This window comes from Anomalospiza imberbis, chromosome 22, assembly GCF_031753505.1.
Source record: "Anomalospiza imberbis isolate Cuckoo-Finch-1a 21T00152 chromosome 22, ASM3175350v1, whole genome shotgun sequence".
NCBI lineage: Eukaryota > Metazoa > Chordata > Aves > Passeriformes > Viduidae > Anomalospiza > Anomalospiza imberbis.
Window position 1 is genome coordinate 1,667,648 of NC_089702.1, and position 21,087 is coordinate 1,688,734.

The 21,087-nt window shown below is 48.1% G+C and overlaps 1 protein-coding gene across 4 annotated transcripts; it reads right to left on the reverse strand.

Moving 5' to 3' along the window:
- Nucleotides 1-994: 994 nt before the first annotated feature.
- Nucleotides 995-19,681, reverse strand: MEIOC (meiosis specific with coiled-coil domain). Of its 4 annotated transcripts, XM_068212533.1 has the most exons (8): nucleotides 19,535-19,680; nucleotides 16,952-17,077; nucleotides 12,241-12,398; nucleotides 12,016-12,120; nucleotides 8,807-10,643; nucleotides 6,712-6,846; nucleotides 4,441-4,621; nucleotides 995-2,553 (listed from the first exon to the last, which is right to left on the reverse strand). In XM_068212533.1, the coding sequence occupies exons 1-8, from the start codon at nucleotides 19,538-19,540 to the stop codon at nucleotides 2,354-2,356; spliced, it is 2,748 nt and encodes a 915-aa protein (XP_068068634.1). In that variant the 5' UTR covers nucleotides 19,541-19,680; the 3' UTR covers nucleotides 995-2,353. The 4 variants fall into 4 exon arrangements, with proteins under 4 accessions (XP_068068634.1, XP_068068635.1, XP_068068637.1 ...); XM_068212534.1 differs by lacking the exon at nucleotides 16,952-17,077 and having other exon boundaries at nucleotides 19,535-19,602; XM_068212536.1 differs by lacking the exons at nucleotides 995-2,553; nucleotides 4,441-4,621 and adding an exon at nucleotides 7,020-7,138 and having other exon boundaries at nucleotides 6,733-6,846; nucleotides 19,535-19,681.
- Between the last annotated feature and the right edge of the window lie 1,406 nt (nucleotides 19,682-21,087).

Genomic DNA, 21,087 nt, shown 5'->3' on the forward strand with positions numbered 1-21,087 from the left:
CAGGCACAGCCCACCTGAGCCTGTCACAGCCTCCTGAGACCTTTGGTTGTGAGGGTCAAGGGAAGGGCAGCGTTCACCCCTTCGGGAGAGGAAGCCCTGAGCCTGTTCTGCCCACTGCTGTGCTCCAGAGCCTGTCCAGGAACAACAGGCTACATCGTGTGTGCACATCCACAGGAGTCTGCATGGATGCAAGAAGGACACAGTCACACACACAGTGGGAACTGGCTCCCCCAGCCCTGCAGATCCCTCTGCAGGCACCACTGTCCCCTGCACTCGCAGCCAGGCACAGGGCTGGGCCAGACTGTTACATCTGTCTGGCTAAACTTCACTCTGCTGTTGTAAAAGGCCCTGTCAGGGACAGGGATCAAGAGCAAGGGCAACTCCAGCCCTCTGGCTTCTAGCAACTGTCCTGGGCCAGAGTGGAACGGCAGCACCATAGCAGCAGCCAGTGGTGTTGGAAACAAAGTGAGCTGATGCTTCCCAGCCCATGAGGCTGCAGGGCTGCCCCCTCTGCCCACCCCACCGTCCTGCCCCTGCCCCCTAGAACTGTGGGCCCACCCTTTCCCATGCCAGCAGTTTGTGCCATGGATCAGGTGCCCGGGCAGGCAGCAACTCAGCTTCTGGAGCTCCAACCACTGCTGCTCCATTCAGGACAATCAGCAGTGCACAGCTGGTACTGACAGCACAGAGTTATTTATAGAGCAGGAATACTCTGGACTCACCCCTAAGATTCCCAGTGCAGATGGCAGAAATGCTTCATCAGCCTTCCCTGGCAGTGCAGAGCTCGGAGCTGAGACATTTGCAGGGAAGAAACATTCCCTACTCTGGCTCCCCTGGCATGTCCGATGTTATGGTCACAGCTGTCTCCAGAGAGGCATTTCAGCATCCCCACTGCTTTATCCTGAACGCAGTTCCATAACAGGCTGAATGCTTCCCCCTGGTACCAGTTCAGGCTCGAGGAGCCCAGCTGGAAACATACTTGCAGAACAGAAGCTCTTCAACAAAAATGAATTTATTGCTTATAGACAACTCCAGTCAGCACATTCAGTTTTGCTTTAACATCAACACAGCCTGGGCCAAACTGAACAACCCCCAGTGCAGTGGCCGTTAGGAAGCTGTGCTTGTTCTGCCCCACGCACCCGGCAGCACTTTTGTCGTTGCCGTGATCACACCCCACCTTCTGCTGAGCCTTTCTCAGTCGTTTCTGCACATCATCTAATGACAATTTATCCGATGCCATCACCCCTTCTGCATATTGGCATTGCCAGCAGCAGGAAGAACAGGGCCCTGTCGGTACCAGGGTGTGCAGGCATGGTCAGCTCAGTAACTTTAACCCACTGGTTAAAGGCCACTCAGTCCCAGGCACCAGCGTTGGGTGCTGGCGAGTCCATCACTCCTGCTCCTAAAGACTGAGAGCTGCAAGCAAACACCAATGCTGGGAGATGCCCAAATGCAGAAGGGAACTAAGAAGTCTAGAAGTTGACAATCAAATTTCAAACCAAACTAGTAACTTTAAGAAAATCCAAATTTCAGAACTTGGCATGACCTTTTCTGAAGTTAAATTAAAAACAACGCTCATTATTGAAGCTCCTTCATAGCTCTGCAGGACAATCCTGTCTGCCTGTCGTAGTTTGATTATGCTTAAATATTTTACAACAGTAGTTCATTTGTTCCCAAGAGCATTCCAAATATCTGAACACATTCACTAAATTCATGGTTTCACACAGCAATTCTGCTCTACTAGTAATTTAGTGGCACCTGGTGCATATTGCCTTTCCCAAACGTAGACTTTAAAATCTCAAATTCATAAATACTTGTATTTTAAATATCTAGTTTTACATGAATATTGGGTATTTCTAGCCTTTTTTTCTTTCTGTTTCCAGGTTTTAGTTCAATAAGGAAACCATTTTACATCACAATCTGCTCTGACACCAACCTCACACCCCGTCACACCACAGTCTTTAAGAATCATTATTTAAAAACCTATTTCCTAAAGCAAAACTAAAAGGAGTTATGGGGAGAGTTGGACACCAGGCTTCATCTGCAGGAGTTAAATAATATCTTGGCTGTTAATGAATTAGTCTGATTATTTTTTTAAGTTAACATTCACCAGTTTGGCTTTACAACATTCTGACCCTGCCCATCATGTTAACAGCTTAACCTGAGAGCCCTTAAAGCAAATCTCACTTCTCATCAAGATACAGCTTTAAATATGAACTTTAGCAGTTGAAACTTTGAAGTAACTAAAAAGAACCAAAATTTATGAGGAATTCATGTCTCCTCTCTTATACACACTGCAGAGCAGGTCCGCGCATGGCCCTGGGGCTCCCTCTGCACCCCCTTCCCTGGGACCTCACAGGGCCGCGGCCGCAGCCGGGGGGGTCTCGGCTCGCTTCTCTTCGGGCGCTGCCCCCTGGTGAGGAAGTCTGTTCCGAGCCCGTCTGCCAGCGGAGGGTTTGGGCAGGGTCATCTGGAAGGCGCACCACAGCACGGTGCGCACCTTGCGCGTCACCAGGCACAGGGCTCGGAGCGCCTTGGCCAGAGCCAGCACCACTGCAGAGGGAGGAAACGGCCCTTTAGTCCTGGAGCACTCTGGAGCTGCCCTTGCCCCACACCTTCGGTCCCTTTCGTGTCTGACCTTGTCTGTGCCTTTACAGGTTTATAAAAGCTGGATCTGAATTTCTCTGCCCTCACAGAGTGAGGCAGGTGTGCGGTTTTTAGGTTCTGAGTTTGTTACAGAACCTTCCTACTGCAGCTGCACCCCAGGGCTGGGGTGCTCCGTATACACACACACACTAATGGCACCTGGGCCCTCCCCTTCTGGGTCACAGCAGGGTCCTTCACCTGTCCTGCCAAGAAATCTTTACCATGGGTGAAGGAACAGCTCGTTTGGGGCATTGGATTAAGCACACAGGTCATGTTCTGTGAATGGGTTTTGAACCATGGAGCTGTAAAGGGTCACCTGGGCTGTGGTCCCGTTATTCTGGCACAGGCTGCCCAGAGAAGCTGTGGATGCCCACCCCTGGAAGCGTCCAAGGCCAGGTTGGACAGGGCTTGGAGCAACTTGGGATAGTGGAAGGTGTCCCTGCCCATGACAGAGGTGGAACTGGATGAGCTTTAAGGACCTTTACCACCCAAGCCATCCTATGATTCCATAATAATATCGGATCAGATGGAATAGAAAGGTGCTGTGGAAACAGGCTGGGCAAGAGGGCTGGGCAAGACTTGCTCCTGAACAAACCAGAACAGCTTCAGGCCTTTCCCTCAAGGTTTTGTCTGACAGAGCAAATACAGTTATGGCATCCAATAATTTACTGTTCAAAAAAATCCTCCCCAACTGCTGCTCCAGGTTCAACACCCCAAGACAGCAATGGGAGGCAGAGGACCAAGCACCACCCCTCCAGGTAAGCAATCAGATCCCACTGTGCAGAGCCTCCTCTCCTCTCCCCTCCCAGCAGCTGCACTAAGAAGCTGGATTTCCAGGTCTGACAATTCCTTCCCAGACTACTCTGTTCCAAAGACAATTATTTTCATGGGCTACAACACCCAAAAACCCCCTTCACTTTAACAAGTCCCATAATCTTCAGTCAAGGTAAAGAGAAATAAGTATGATGGGGAATCAGTGAAAAGAAAGAATGCTGCAGTGTATCTTCTGAGGTAAACTTGAGAATTACAGAACTGCATGATGGGACACCCCAAAGAAGTAAAATAATCCCTGTAATTCAGATGTAGAAAGAACAGCAGAAAGGATCAGAAGATTAAGAAACGTAAGACAGCTTCTGACACAAGGTAGGAGGTCAGAGTGTCGCAGGGAACAGGAACTTACCCTGACTCCCATCTCAGAGACAAGGGAACCTGCCACTCTGCCTGTGTACTGGTGAAAGGTTAAGCTATTTGGCTTATTTGGGACACCATTAAGAATGAAAACTTTCTGCCCATTGTATTTTTGTGCATCCATCCAAAATACGGTTTGTAATTATGCCAGTCTAAGACAGAAGATGCTTGAAAAGGAAGTCCACTTGTAACCTAAGGCCATCTTGGTCACTTTGGGCAGATTCAGCATGGAGATACCAAGGAAGTTCTAGACAAAGACAGAGCTGGAGGTTCCTAAGAAGAGGAATATGAGGAACAGGGAGAAGCAAGAGGCAATAGCTTAATAACACCTCCAACCCCTGAATGTGTTATCAAAAAAACCCACTAATTTTTATTCCTAGCCAGTTTATTAATGGAATGACCACCTCCAAATTGATTTAACCTATTTATCTCTAAAATCCAGTTTAGTGTCTCCTCAAACCCTTATCCAAACCCCACCCAGTCTGCTCTTGACAAAGTTCTAACATTGAAAAGTAAGTTAAAACTTGAATTACAACCCCCTTGCTTATTTTTGCAAGATGTTCAACTTCCCAGCTACCTTATCAATGTACATAAGCACAGCTATACCTCTCTCATCCTGGCACCTGGGAGGGCCATGCCGCTGCCGACCGGAAGCATTGACAATTTCATCCTTCCTCTGAGCCTGCAGCACGTGGATCGACTCCAGGTGTTTATCCAGAGCAGTGGAGATGTTGGTGTGGAGCGGAGAACTGCGCAGGCGCTCCATCTTCCCCAGTAAAGTCACAACCTAATGAACAATTCACATCTTACAGGGGTTCACACTGTACTCATCCACACTTACAGGAAAATTGACTAACTAGGGAGAACAGATTAATGATAATCATTGCTTTCTTTTGAGAGCAGTTCATGAAGCTACAGCTGAAGCAGTTTTAAGTTCTTAGCCGGGATTTGTTATCTCCAAACCCAAAGCTGTGGTATAGCTGGGTGTGCAAAGCACAACAGCAAAGCTACAACACCCCAGTAAGGACCCCCAGGTTACTGGTTAATACCAGATCTGTACAGCTTTGAGACATCCATGAACAAAAGGTGGTTTCAGAACAATGTCCATTTCCCTAAATTCAGAGCACTGGGGTTCTCCCTTCTCACAGCACTGCTGCAATTTCTGGGTGAAAACCCAGATGGGCTCCTTGTGCAGCCTGGGCCAGCAGCAGTCACAGCTGCACTGGGAAAGGGAGAGCTGCTGTGAAACCATGTGTGGGCTGACTTTGGGATCAACACTCAGCACTAAGGGAGCTGAGAACAAACATTCAGAAATAATTCAGGTTTGCTTAGTCCACTGAAAATGTGCATCTTTGTTGTCTTATCTTATACCAGTCACATCACTTATGGGTTTCCCCATGGTGAGTGACTCCTCAGCCACAGTCACATAATGCTGAGAACCTGGTTATTGGTCTGCAGAAAAAGAGAAATTAAAAATCTCAAATTGGGATGTTCCTCAGGCCATGGCTACACTTAATGCCTTAGAGGAATGCATGTGACTGTCCAAGAAGATATAACTGGATGCTGCAACTATGAAGAGTTAATCCCATATTCAGCCAACTCAGCTTCCACTCAAACCTTTGTACCAGGGTTCCTCTCTGGCCATCACCAAGATTTCTGATGTTAGAGTCCAGGTTTAACAGCCCCACTCTGCTGTTGAGCATCCTTAAAACTACCTAAAAAGGTACCTAACAAGGGTTTGAGGTGCTGTACACTGAAGTTTGGTTCCTCAAATGGCTACAGAGGCTTAAGCCATGTTTTGGAGGCTGTTTTAAATTACGAGGATAAGGGCAGGCAAGCCTTCTAAACATGGAAACTAAGGCTGTTCTTTTGGGATTCGTAGAGCAGGAGTTTTAGTACACTAAACCCATCCATGTCTTTCAGTCCATCCCTCAGCTGGATGAGCAGCACAGGCAGGTCCTGCAGGCAGTGAGCAGACACAGCTCCAGGGATTATTTCTCCTGTGAGAGGCAGGTAGGACAGGCTGCTGCTCCCCCCTGCTGCCCAGCAGCTGGCCCAGCACTGCTGCTGCCTCCAAACCCAACATTTCCCAGAACCATTTCACCCCACAGCCTCTGGCAGGGGGGGACAGCTGACAGCTTGGCTTCTGCCGCTCCTTGCCTACAGCACCAGCACCATGGCTCTGGTCTCTGGGCCTCAGGAGGGCCACAGCAGCCCCTCACCATTCTGATGGCAGAGTCTGTGGTCCCTCCTCCCCCAGCTGTCACCTCCCCAAGGACCCTGGGGCTGTCAGCAGCACCATGGTTTGCCCACAGAGCACAGCAGATGCCAGTCTCCCTTGCCCTACTGGGTTAAAGAGCAAATTGGTAACAGAAACTCAGGCGGAAGGTGCATCAAATAATCATTTGATGATTAAAATATAAAATGTATCAGACACTCAAGCAAATATGTATGTCAGTATCTTCCAAACATTAACTAAACCTGTTTTTTCCCACAAATACCTCCTCCATCACAGTGTCTCCAAATCCAGAATGAACATTTCTCTGCTGAGCTGCTCTGAATGCAGCACCCCTGAGAGCTGTGACAGGCTCCAGGACTGGATGCTGCACCATGTGCACGCTCTTGCACCAGGAACCACATCCTCCTGACACATGGAGATGTAACTGTGAGCCTCAGCCCCTCTGTGGTTCCCTGGAAACAGCACCCTGGAGCTGCAGAAGCCCTAACAGGGACTGCTGAAATGCTATTCCCTGCACAGCAGTGAAGAATAAAGCTATTTTGGGAAAAGCTGCTCTGATCATCTCACCTATCTCACACTGTACTCTAAGTTCTGTGGGATAAGTTCAATAGATTTTTTTTTTCAGTCCTACAACTCACTCTGGCTTGTTCCCGTAGCTGATCCACAATTAAGCGATCAACCCTTGATGGATTTGATGTCAGCCTTGGAATTGGAATGTTGTTAGTACTGGAAACCTTCTTCCCTTGGAAAATCTTAGCAAGAGCTGATTCAATCTGCAGGAAAACAAAAGAACAACTCCCTCAGAATGTACATGCAGAGTGTGCTTCATCACAGAAACAAGAAAAAATACCAGGTTCAATTTCTTCCCATCAGGGTTTTGGAGATTTTTAAAGGAGACAGTGAGGATTCAGGCATTTGGGATTTAACTCTCTGGTGAGACAATCACCTGCTTTAAGTGAACAACTGCTTTACTCAAAGCAGTTCAACTAAAGCAATCGTGCCAACACACCGTGTTCCAGCAGTGCTATGTCTGCTCACTCTGACTACAGCCTGTACTGGTTTTGCCTGGAAATAAAATGGAGGCAAGTCAGAATTACAGGGAAAAAAATGACCAAACAGATGTGGATCTCACACATAAAAAGAAAACTGTTTCAGCCAGCAATTAACCTAATTTTTGTACAGCTTAAACTACAGAAAGATATTTTCCTAAGCACCCTGGTCTAGTAGAAGGTGTTCCTGCCTATGGCAGGTGGGTGGAGCTGGATGGTCTTCAAGGTCCCTTCCAAACCAAACCACTCCAGGATTCTTTATTTTATTTAGCCATCAGAAAACTATTTTAAAAATGTTTGCAAGATTCCAAGTTTGCAAATCTTTCATCCCCTTGTTATGTCACTCTAAAACACCCATAACAACATAGAATAGCTAAAACTGATTTCAAACTGCAATTCGTGCATGGTTTCGTAAGTAGTCCACTATCAACAAGAGCATGGGGTGCTAAGACAAGGGGGAAGGGCTTCACACAGAGAGAACAGCTTGAGACTAGATACTAGGAATAAATTGTTTCCTGTGAGGGTGGAGAGGCCCTCGCACAAGTTTTCCAGAGAAGCTGTGGCTGCCCCATCCCTGGAAGTGTCCAGGGCCAGGCTGGATGGAGTTTGGAGTAGCCTGGGATAGTGGAAGGTGTCCCTGCCCATGGCAGAGGGTGGGACTGAGGGAGCTTTAAGGTGCCTCCCAACCCAAACTGTTCTGGGATTCTGTGATAAAGCTGAATTTCTCCCACCATGGCCCCTGGCCACGCACATGCCAGCCTTTTCTCTCTTGCACTTTCCATGCACCCCAGACACCACCTCTCCTCCTTAAGCTGGGTTCACTCTTCCTCAACCCCTCTATGCAAAACAACTACTGGTTTTTGTCAGGAAACACTACCAAAAAAATCCCCCACGTTACATCTTCTTGGAACTGGTTTCTTTGTAGGGGCTGGCACAGGAGACCTCCCCAAGGCCCCACCATTGCCAGGTGACATTTGGCCCAGCTTCCCCAACAGACCACCCCAGGTATTGAAATTCCAACCCCATCTCAGCTGGTGAAACAAAGACAGGTTTTCCTACGGACCAAAAAAGGGAATTACTTTTAGTAGGGCTGCACGCAGCACTACCTGAGCCTTTTACTGCAAGGGCTTTAATTAAATGATCCTTCCCTCAGCCTCTGTTTCTGGGGAGAAAAAAAAAAAAAAAAGAAAAAAAAAAAAAGAACCCCTTCAAATACACCTTAGGTTTAAACCTTCAGGGAAACAGGAGATAGGAATTCAGTATAGCTTCTAAAACATGGAATTGGAAGAATTAAAATTTAGTTTCAATTCAAAACATATTTTCTGGATTTGCTTTCCAAGTTCCAGAAGCATTGTATTTATTGTATTAATAAAAAAGGTACAGCACATCTTTGTTCATCTTTGCACATGAACATGCCTTCCCCAGCCCTGGGACTGTAAAAGCCCCTGAATTCCTGCTTTTAGTGCAATGTTGCATACAACATTAGCTATGCTTCCAGCCAGGCTACAAATCTCCACACCTTCCACTTTCTATCTCAAAACAAACAGAGAAACAAACTTGTAACTTTGAAGTCCCATCAAGCCTTTAAACTCTTAACAGCAGAACTACCCATGGTCTGTGACTGCACTGAGCAGGGTGAGATCTACATCAAATCTGTGATATTATTCTAGTTTGGTTTTCTCACCTTCTTTCTTTCTTTCTCCAAAGCTCTCCACTGCTCATAACACTCTTCCAGTCTCACATGCAGCTCGCTGGCAGGCCCACTGCGACCTTTAACTTGCTTTTGAAATCCAAATGCTGACACAAAACCAGGAAGGGCACTGTCACCGTACATCTTCTCCGCAAAGCGGGGGTAGAGGCGTTTGAGATCGCCCTGGGAGAACAAGGTGTGAGAGTCCATCAGAGGCACCACGGACCGGCCCAAGAGGTGAGCAGATCTCATGGGGAAGGTGCTGGGGCCCGGCTGCCGGTTCTGCCCGAAGTCACCTACCACGCAGCTGGGAATGCCTGGACCCTGCAGGCAGCTCCCAGCACCCATGGCACTGGTGTCCCCATTCCCTGCCCCGAGATGCAGCTGCCCCTGAGACTCCAATAACTCCTGGTCCATGTCCTGAAACACCCCATCCGCCTGGTTCTGCCCTTCCAGATCACAGTGCTCACTCTGTGGCTTCAGCTGGAAACGCTGTTTGTTCAGATTGTCAATGATCCCCAACTGCTGAGCCAAGTAACTGTCACAGAATCCATTTGGCTGCTTCAACTTCTCACTGAGGTACTCAATGAGGTTCTCTTCCCCACCCCTAACCAGGGCTTCCATGCACGCAGCTGCCCGAGTTTGCTCTGCAGTGCTGTAGCCAAAGTCAAGGCTGGAGAGGAATGTGTTGTCTTGACAGTATTTGTGAAGTAAATTACTATTTAAAGGCAAATTTGAAGATGGCAACTGAAAAACATCATTAGAATGATGAGAGCTTTTTGGAAATGCAGGTGACTGATTATTCAGTTTCAACAAAGGACTTTGATTCTGGAAGGGGCCAGAAGCTGTGGGTTTGGCTTGGATGTTCATCCACCCTGGCCTGGCACTAAAGCCTGCTGAGGAGACTGCTGCACTGGGCAACAGTGGGAGTGATTTATAGAATTCAGGATTCTGAAGATCAGCCCTGGAAAACTGCTGCTTTTCCACACCATTATTCCCTGGACAAGCTGCAGAAGATTTTAGTCCATATTCAAATTTTTGCCCAAAATCAGTGTGGAAGGAAGATTCGCTTGCAAATTGTTTTTCTGATACAAGTCCTACAGACTTGGGAAATGTAAAGTCGTGCTGATCTGAAATTGTATCTTCAAATTTTTTCTGAGTTCCTGATTTAACTTGAAATAATTTAGCATAGGACTCTGCATCCAGAGATGGTGCCTCAGGGGTTCCATTTACCAGCTTTCTATTTCCTTGGAGGCTACAACTGGTGCCCTTGTTGGGCTTTGCTTTACCAGCATGAGAATAGTCAGTGTATCTGGTATAATCTGTGTTCTCATTGTATCTGTGACACTGTGGAAGGAATGTTTCTGCTTGCTTTGGGTGCACCTGTGCATCTGCTCCTTTGGGACACACCTTCTCCCTTCCATAAGAATAAGCATCGGTTCCTGAGTCTTTGATTGCTTCTGAGTACCCAGCTTGGGCTGCAAAGGTGTTCTTCAGGTAGGGGTAGTTCTGATATACAGGTGTTGTCTTCATACTCTCATTAGTCTGCAAGTTGCAGCCATTGGCACGATCACTCCTGGCAGAGTACAAGCTCTGCTCTTCCAGGTCCACGCCGGCAAAGCCGTGGTAACAATCGTCTGCTTTCTGCTGTGCCACCAGAGTGGGACTCTGCAGGAACTGCTTGTCAGCAGCAGGGAGGGACTCACTGCCATAGAAACCCTGCTGGGGCACTGCTCCAACAGCTGTCCTCCTGGCTTCTGGCAACAGGTCATGGTGCTCCATTCTGGTCATGTTCACTGGCCACACCGACTTCAGGGGGGGAGGGCAACTCCTTGAAAAACAAGAAACACATAGTTAGACACTGATCTGTGCTGTTGCTTTTCCTTCCCAAACACAAAACAAGGTTTAAGAAACTAATTATTCCCAAATCATTTCTCTCAAATGATTCCAAGATGTCTGACTTCAACTTCTACCTGGTCCTGTCATCCTCAGTTTCCCATATCTAGCTGAGAAAACTGATTCTGCCTTGTCTAAACACACCACCATAGCTCAGGAGCTATGGACAGGCCCTCAAGCTGTGAGGGACCTGTACACATCAAACCCTGGTCTGTCAGTCCTGTCCATCATCACCAAGATACTCCTGGCTCAGCACCAAGTACAGGCACCCAGACTGCCCTCAGTCTTCCAAAGCCATGTCCCAGCACTCCAGAGAAAATCCTTCTCCCTCACCTCATTTGTGCACTGCTTCCTGCAAGTAAAGCCAGAGGCAGCATCCCAGCACACCTCATTTCTTTCTACTTACCAGCATGAATTCACACAGGACCATCAATCCCTGACTGCCAACAAGAACTGTAAACAGACTAAGTGAAGGGGAAATTGTTCCTGGAAGCCACTGCAGGCCAAATCTGGGAGTACTGAACCAGCCCTGCCCGTCCATAGCAAAGGAATTACTGAGTTGTTTCATGATATCAAGACTGACTCTGAAGTTTTCCCTGATTTCAGCCACATAACTCAGCACCCATAGACAAACACTGGAATTGTTTGGGAAGATAGAAAGGAAAAGCAGTGCCTGGTTTGGGAACCTGAGAACTGGGCTCCCCTGTCTCTTAGACCTGGAAAAGACAGAGAGCTCTGTAAGTATCTTGGGGATGCAGGACCTGCACCCTTCTGTGTCATGTTGTTATGATTATGGAATTGTCTCTTCTGGTGCAGGAATAGAGGCAAAATAAACCTGACATTTAGAAACACAAATATTGCTTAGGTAGCACTAACAGGAGGAAACATTAATTTTGCATGGAATTTTCTCCTGCCAGTTCAGACAAATGTGAAAAAGTCTGTGTATTTTTTCTGTGAATTGACAGGAAAGAAACCTAAAGTCTGAATTCAGTCTTGATTAAAATAAAAAACAGACAAAGGCATACATCCAGGGGATTCATCTGAATACAGCATGTCCACAACACTTGTTAAGATCTAATTTAAAAAATGCCAGTTAACAAGTTCTGTAAATACCAGAGAGCAAGAAGCTGCCATGCAATCTAAGTGCCTTGAGAAAAGCTTCCAAGTATCCCAAGTGAAATGCTGGAAGATGAGGGGAAGGGAGAGAAAGCTCACAGAGCATGAGGCCTGGCCAGCAGCAGATGGAGCTGACTCAGGAGCACAGTGAGATCAGAGAGGGGAGCTTCTGTCACCTGCACTTCACTCACCCCTCAGCAAAGCACGGCTGTGGTTTGTCTTGTTCTTCCAAGATGTTTGACACGAGTCCATACAAATCAGTTTCACTGCCATAATCATTCCTTTCAGGCTGAATCCTGAAAATGTGTATTAATAAAAAGAAGTCCTTCATTCAAAGTACTTTCTATGTTAAATTAAACAGAAAAATATAATCCATCTACCCCAACACACACACACTCCCTGACAAGGATGACTACCTGGACTTCAGGTTAATCTGAGGAGCAGCAGGCTGCTTGGTGTCATCTGTACACGTAGACCAAGGGGGGTACAAAAGGGAAGGATCCAGGGGTGTAGAGTACTCTGATGTTGAAAGGGAAGAACTGTAGGCCTGAAGTAACTCCACATTTTCTTCATTCTGCATTTAATGTACAATAAAAGCATTTGGTTAATATGAAACACATCAAACTGTCATTTTGTCATTGTACATGCTTGTAACTGAGCTCACTCTTGGAGGAACCAGCATATGAGAAGTAAGCAAGCCACACACTTGGAATACAACTATTTCAGGCCATGTTTTAATGTCTTTAAGCAGAATTCTCTGTCCCTTCCCTTGCTCTCTGTTGCAGATGGAAGCTGATGGTATCATTCTCACCTTTCACCCCTCTTTTGAACACAGATGCTCTCAGGTGTGCTAAACCAGCGTTGCGTAAGGCTTATGGAGCGCTTTCGTATTTTACATCCTGCCTGGCAATTGTTTAAGAAGAAGCTCCTGGAGCTGCACATCACAACGTCTTTGACACTCAGCCTTGTGTTCTGTGTGTCCTGAGCTGACCTTTGCTGGAAACTGAGTGGGGGACACCTCCCCAACGACCCAGAGGCCCCCCACAAAATCCCTAGGCAGGCATAGTAACAAGTATTGGTACTGGACTTGTAAGATGCTTTCTTCTATCCCACCAGACACCAAAGGCAGGAGCTGTTTGCATTTGAATGGGAGAATCCACAAATGGGGCCAAAGACTCAATTATGGTGGACCTTACCACAGGGATTTAAGAACAGCCCAAGGTTTTTGGAAAACAATGTAAAACTGTGTACCCTTGGGACTGGAATGGGAAGCATCACAAAAAGTATAGTGAAGAAATATGAACCACAGTGTGCATCCACAGATCCAGCCTCAGCCTCCCCCAGGATAAGCCAAAAAAGGAACACACCAGGAAATTATTGGCAAATAGACTTCTCTCATTGCCATGGTAGAATGGGTACCAATACTTATTGGTAATAGCTGATGCATTTCCTGGGTGCCTGAAGCTTCTCCCTGCCAAGCCAACCAGGCTGAGGAGTTAGGTGAGGTACTACTGAAAGAGATCATTCCTAGGCACACGATACCTACAGGTGTGTCAGCAAACTGTCCTGGTTCTGGCCAGGACAGGGTTAATTTTTTGCAGTATCTGGGAAAGGGCCTGACCAGGACCCAGAAGTTATTCTGTACCACCCAACTTCATTTCCCCCTGGGGTGGGGGAAAGGGGCTCTTTTCCAGGGAGAAGGGGATCCTTCCAGTCAAGAAAATGTGCTGGAGGGAGCCATCCAGTATTACTGGAAACTTTTCCATGTGAATCCTTCCCTGTACCCTCTACCATGAGTGCTGTTGCTGTAACCTTCCCTTTTCTTGTCTCATTGCTGCTCCCAGTAAACTGTTCTTACCTCAGCCTGTGATCTTTGCCTTTTGTGCCTCCAATTCTCCTCTCATTGTGCCACAGCAGGAGGGGAAGGAGAGAGCAGGGGAGATCAGTGTGTGGTTTGGAGAGTCTCAATGGGAGAACTGAACTGGGAAGTGCCATTCCCAAACCAGGACAGCCTTAACTGGCACCCAAAAAACATGAGACACGAAGGGTTGGGTTAACAACAGATCTGCCCAGAGCAGGCTGGAAACAAATCTGATGCAAGCATTTGTTGTAGTTGGGTATGGAGCACCAGGCTCTGGGGAAGCTGAACAGTACAGTGGACTGTTAAAAACCACACTGGAAACAGTGGGTGGTGGGACCTTCAAACATTGGGATCTACATTTAGTGAAGGCCACCTGGTCAGTGAACACCTGAGGCTACACCAGTGCAGCTGGCCCTGCCATCAAAACCTCCATGCATCATAGAAGGAACAAAGGACAAAACAAAGAGGCCTGAGATGTTGCTACCAGCACTATTGAGGGTCAGAATAACACCTCAATCCAGAGATAAACCCAGTCCTTTTGAAATCTATACAGGAGATCTTATCAGGTAGTATCTTACAAACCACATTCTGTGAATATCTGGGCCAAGAACACTTGTGTAATTATGTTATCTCTCCAAGGAGAGTTTTGTCCTCTATCAACAAATACTTTCACTGCAGAAATCGAATTGATCTGGACCTTCCTGTTCATGACATCCAGGTGAGAGATTGGGTGTAAGACCATGGAACAATGAGGCACCAAAGGAACACTGACAAGGACCACATCAGGTTCATTTCACAACACACACAGCTGTGAAACTTCAAGGACTAGAGCCATGGAAGCACCATTCAGGACTGAGAAAAATACAGGACCAGGTAAGTGAGAAGTCACCTCCTCTGGACCTTCAGGACTAAAAAAGTTAAAAAGTAACTTCATGAACTGTGCCCGGGAAGAAGGCCTGTCTCACACAGAACTTGAATGCCCTCAAGGGGTAGTAGCAATTCCAACTCAGTAATTATTTTAGACAAACAAATTGCACAGACCAGGATTGCCAAGACAATGCCAGATGTCAAACTTGCTATAATGGTGGTATAATTTTACACTGGTTAGGATTCTTACTGTGACACGTTTCCCTGAATTGCCTTAACCCTTCTGAATGTGAAACTTATACATGTAATCCTTTTGTTCTTTCTTGTCCAGTCGAAGACAGTAACAAGAAACCAATTGTACAATTGTTTAAGGAGGATGGAAGAGAATTTAAATTATTAATGATACAACTAGATGGGAATCTGACAACACACACTCTCTAAAATTTCCTTTGATGCATAAGGAGGATGAAAGTAAATATCACTGCTGAGCTATAGGAGCTATAGTAGCAGAAGGCCATTGGATACAAGTAAAGGTAAAAGGAAACCCCTGACCATTAATACCTCCCAAAGCACCTCAAATCTGGGAAATCAGCCTGTATGCAATTAAGGAAGCGGGCAAACAACAAATACTATTTAACATTGACTACACTTAAAACTATCGTATATAATATTCATGCTATTATTGCTCCAGACCTGATCAATAATGGAACCACAAGGCATCCAACAGGACACAGAGCATGGACCCATTAAGAAAGAAACAGATGACAAACCACAGGTGTCAGCACCTGTACAGCACATGGACAACAGCTGAAGGAAATACAATTGAAATTCAAGATTTCTGCCTAGATATGGAACAGAACATCTGTAATTTTGAAATTCCACCACTGATTAATATAAAAATGATACTCAGATACATGAGTAAAAGGTGAGTATGCTTTAGTACTCGTTGTGCAGATATAGAAATAGATAATCATTTAAATCACATTCTAATTTTTGTGTTTGTAAATTTACCCAGCTCAGAGATTCTAACTATTCAACCTCCAGTAACCTCCTTTCAATTCATAAGAAAACCCCTGTATCTTAATTTCAACTATACAATCTAGCCCTATGGGTATGAGCCTTATGCTAGTAGAGAAATTGCTACAATGTAAAAATTTGCAAAGGCAGTTAAAAGCAGCTAAAAACAATAGCAGAAATGCTATCTTACTATCCATCATGGCACTAAAGAAATCCATGCAGTAATGGAATGAGCAAAGAAAGATGGAGATCAGCACAGGAGGGATATTTTATTTAAGGCTGCACAAGCTCAGTGACTGCATTAGGCAGGCAGGAACTGTGGATTAGACAGGCAGGTTTATGCAAACTTTAGTGTCTAAATTCTCTCGCATCTCAATCTTTGCTGTGCTTGGCTTGTAGGAAACTTCCCTGGGCACCATGCACAGAAAAAACAACGTCTCCCTTCTCAACCCAACTCTTCATCTACACTTAGAAAGTTCTTAAAACCAGCAACAATATTAGCCTAAAACATGTGCTCCAGTTTCTACTGGTTGACCCCTGCCATGAGTTAGGAATTAGATCCTTTTTCTCTTCATCATTACAGAGTGTTAAGGTACTGAAAAAAACTTAGAGCCAATTCTTTTCTTGAGGAAAGGCATTATATCCTGTTTAAGTGAAAAGGAACATCTTTATCTTATCTGTTTGGTTTAGACACTATAGGCCTTCTTAGTTCTCAGTAAGTGAAACAATAAATGGTGTTTTTGCACGGTTAAATGTCAAAGACTCACAATACACTCCTCCTTTGTGGAGTAGAGTAGTCTGACAAAATAACAAGTCCTAGATGGAAGAAGGAGCAAGTTGGGTCTTGAAGGTACTGGGAATGAATTTTCATTTGAGTCTTTTACCTCAGTGAAAGTTTATGGCTATGAAAGGCAAAAATTCCAAGAGAGCTGACATATTTAGCTTCTGTCCTGGCATTTTCTGCTGATCAGACTAAGAACTGGTTCATACAAACACTTGGACTAAAGAAATATCTGGGGCAATAGCTAAGGTTCTCCTGCTTACTCACTTTCCAGTTTTCCTAAAAGAGGAAAGTCTTTGCTCCTCACTCTGCCTCCAATTGTTGTTGCCAAGAGAAGAACAATTACCATGAACATTTCACCAGAACAATGGTGAAATACCAGTTTAATAAACATCCCCTACAGCTTCATCAGTGACTGCATTAGAAAAGCCATTGTCCCCTCTGATGAAAGTTACAGCAATGAATATTTACTACAGTTACATCAAACATTGTGATTTATGTACACCAGTGTAAGCAACCACTTTAGAAACATCTTCTGACCATTTTGTTCACAAGCAATGCAAGCTCTTACAGAGTAAAAATAATCAATAACCAACTGAACCTGTGATTTGTAGCAGCCATAGAGCGAGGCAGAGCCCGGCAGGGCGGTGCTGAACACGTCCGTGGGCCTCCCGCCCGCTTCCACACTGCCCCAGCAGCGGCCGCCGCCTCGGAACGCCACGTTGGGCTGCGGGGACAGAGAAAAGGACAGGGACATCAGAACACACAGAACGGCATGAGGGGTTGTGGGGACAGAGAAAAGGACAGGGACATCAGAACACACAGAACGGCATGAGGGGCTGTGGGGACAGAGAAAAGGACAGGGACATCAGAACACACAGAACGGCATGAGGGGCTGTAGGGACAGAGAAAAGGACAGGGACATCAGAACACACAGAACGGCATGAGGGGCTGTGGGGACAGAGAAAAGGACAGGGACATCAGAACACACAGAACGGCATGAGGGGCTGTGGGGACAGAGAAAAGGACAGGGACATCAGAACACACAGAACGGCATGAGGGGCTGTAGGGACAGGAGGAGGACAGGGACATCAGAACACACAGAACGGCATGAGGGGCTGTGGGGACAGAGAAAAGGACAGGGACATCAGAACACACAGAACGGCATGAGGGGCTGTGGGGACAGAGAAAAGGACAGGGACATCAGAACACACAGAACGGCATGAGGGGCTGTGGGGACAGAAGAAGGACAGGGACATCAGAACACACAGAGTGGCATGGGGGCTGTGGGGACAGGAGAAGGACAGGGACATCAGAACACACAGAACGGCATGAGGGGCTGCAGGGACAGAGAAAAGGACGGGGACATCAGAACACACAGAACGGCATGAGGGGTTGTGGGGACAGAGAAAAGGACAGGGACATCAGAACACACAGAACGGCATGAGGGGCTGTGGGGACAGAGAAAAGGACAGGGACATCAGAACACACAGAACGGCATGAGGGGCTGTGGGGACAGAGAAAAGGACAGGGACATCAGAACACACAGAACGGCATGAGGGGCTGTGGGGACAGAGAAAAGGACAGGGACATCAGAACACACAGAACGGCATGAGGGGCTGCAGGGACAGAGAAAAGGACAGGGACATCAGAACACACAGAACGGCATGAGGGGCTGTGGGGACAGGAGAAGGACAGGGACATCAGAACACACAGAACGGCATGAGGGGATGTGGGGACAGGGACATCAGAACAGTCATAATTACACATAGAGACACAATTATAAACAGAGCTGACAGTTATGGATTTTATACCAATGTTAACTTCTTTAACACTTCTAATTTACTGCTGGATTCTGTTCCATCTCAATTTTCAAGGATGTGGTTCTATAAATGGAGCTAAAACACTTTCCTATTTACCCTGCAGGAAAAGCTGAACCTACCAAAGCACAAGAAACTCCAAAGGTGTTCAGAGACAGGGGGTGCAGATCAAGACGAAATCTGCACTCTCCCTGTTTCCACCAGCTGAGTTTCCCAACATCAGAGCCTCCACAGGGAAACATCAAACACAAAAGAATGCTCACACAATCATGGCATGGTTTGGAAGAGACCTTAAAGCTCATCCAGTTCCACCCCCTGCCATGGGCAGGGAACCCTTCCTCCAACAGCAGTAGAGGAGTTAGTTATTCAGCCTTCACACATTCCTGGACGCCTCTTGCCCTTCCATCCCTGCTCCCAAACACTGTTTAAGTTACATGATGGCGTGGATGTGCATTTCCAGATGTCAGGAGCTGGAAATTTCCTACAACACACACTCTGAGAGCTGTGGTAGGAATCTGCTTTGTCCTGTAACTATGGAAGAAACAACTCCAACTAGAGGGACCCCTCTTTAACCCCTCCAAGTGCCAGAAACTGCAGGCCAGCAGAGCCAAGGAATAAGAACAAACAAAAACTGAGAGCTCTTCTCCCAAAGGTGAGGCACAAAATGAAAACTAAACTGGAAAGCTAAAACCCCCTTTAGCCAACAAATAAAAAAATGAAGTTACTGGCATATTACCATAGCAGCTCATTTAGAATAATGAATAAATTCAGAAAAGCCAAAGTTTCCCAGGATCAGGGTTCTGAATACGCTCCGCTCTCTAGAAACGCATCCTTCTGCAGCTCCCTGAGGATGTACCAAGCGATCTTCATTGTACCACTGTTGTGCCCTGGTATTTTTCTGGCACATTTGCCAAATAAATGAACGCAGAGTTACTGTGGAGCTCGGCTCTATGTCCTGAGCTTACTGTGCCATGTTTTCTCCTCAGAGACTGCCATTCACAGGAACACCTAACTCGCAAAGTCTGCGATCCCACAGAACAAGGGCAAACTTGTAGGGCCACAGGCAGCCCTAAGACACCCCCAAACCCACGCTTCCTTCCTTTTTCCGCAAACAGGTGTTTTCCAGGATGCTGAGGCGTATTTTCCCCACAGGTCTGAGCTCCGTGTCTCACACCTGCTCCCACACGGGAGGGCGCCGGATCCCGGACGGGGGTAGCAGGGCTCGGACACCCGCCGGGGTCGGCCATCGGTGCCTCCTCAGCGCCGAGGGGGTCAAGCCCAAGACAGCCGCGGCAGAGCGCCGGGTGTGTGACGGGCGGAGGCGCACAGCTAACCCCGGTGCCGGTGCCGGTGCCGTCCCTCACCTCCATGGCTCCAGGCCGGTCTCGGCGCGGGCCCGCCCGGGGCGGCCTGAGGCGAGTTCCGGCCGTTGTCCTCGCGCCGGCCCAACGGCCGCCCCACCCCGCGCGCCCCCGCCCATTGGCCAGCGCCCGGGGCGCTCGGCCAATCAGCGCCCGCGCGGCCGCCTCGCACCACCCCGCGCAACGTGAGCGGCTCTGCTGGCCACGCGGTGACAGCCGCCCGGCGAGCGGAGCGCTGCGCCGCGATTGGCCCCGCCCGCCGGCGCGCAGCCAATGGGAAAACAGATCGCTCGTGCCTCCCGCCAATGAGCGGCCGCGGAGGCGCCGCTCGCCCGGAGACAGCGTCCCGAGCGGCGCCGGGCCCTGCCACCCCCGTGGGCCCTGTCACCTCCCCGAGCCTGTCACCTCCCCGAGCCTGCCACCCCCGTGGGCCCTGCCACCTCCCCGAGCCTGTCACCTCCCCGAGCCTGCCACCCCCGTGGGCCCTGCCACCTCCCCGAGCCTGTCACCCCCGGGCCCTGCCACCCCCGTGGGCCCTGTCACCTCCCCGAGCCTGTCACCCCCCGTGGGCCCTGCCACCTCCCCGAGCCTGTCACCCCCCGTGGGCCCTGTCACCCCGCCGACCGTGTCACCGCCCCGACCCTGATGCCCCCGGCCCCGTGCCGAGGCCGCCCTCAGCCGCTGCCCCCTCCCAGCCCGATAACGAATCCGTTCAGGGCCGGGCCTGGAGCTGCGGGATGGGCCCTGAACAGCCTGAGACCTCTCGAAGCCTTTGCACAACAAAGGGCCCCGAGGACCTGTGGCCAGCCGGGGGACTGGCCACTCAGGACACAGCAGGAGCTGGGGACCCTGACTCTCCTGCACACTCGCTGTAAGGGTGAACGAGCCAAAGATTTCCTTTGTTTGGGGTCCCTCCTCAGAGGCACCACTTTGAGCTGTTGTTTTGCCATTTAATTATTGCACGAAGATTAGATAATCTGGATTGAGATGGCTGAGACTCTGCTGTGGGAAGCCTGCTCTGACTGTGTGAGTGTGGGGGCTGCCAGCTGCAAAGGGGCTTTGGTGCCAGCTCAGGGGGTGACAGTGACAGCCAGAGTGGCTCCTGGATGGTCGGACAGCCCTTCCACAGCAGCCCTGACCAGGTGCCAGCTATCTCCTCAGTCCTCATCTCTCACAGGAGCAAGAGGAACCTTTTGTCACCCGTCACCAGTGACACAGCTGTCCCCAGGTGCCCGTGGCAGGGTCTGTGCTCTGCTTTGGAGTCCCAGAGCTGCTTGGCTGGAGGAGAAGCCACAGGGGAGCTGGGACAAGTAGGGGGTCACAGCCTGTGCTTGTTTGTACTTTTCATTGTTGCTGCTGGTTTAGATACTCTGCCCGCGCATGAATATCATTGTTCTCACTGAAAATGACTAAGAAAAACACACCAACTCTGAAGCCACACCCAACTTGTTTTCACTTCTAAAGATACTTTGTGTTGCACTTCTCAAGCTGTTTTTAAGGCACTTGGAGACACCATTTTTGCTACCACCCCTATCTGGGCCACTCAGGGCAGTAAG

Bases quoted from the DNA above. Each gene is read 5' to 3' on its own strand.
- MEIOC (XM_068212533.1), bottom strand. The intron at 12,121-12,240 runs GTAGTCATCCTT...ACACATTTTCAG, and splicing joins CAGATTAACCTGAAGTCCAG to GATTCAGCCTGAAAGGAATG. The intron at 6,847-8,806 runs GTGAGAAAACCA...GTTTTCCTGCAG, and splicing joins TGGAGAAAGAAAGAAAGAAG to ATTGAATCAGCTCTTGCTAA.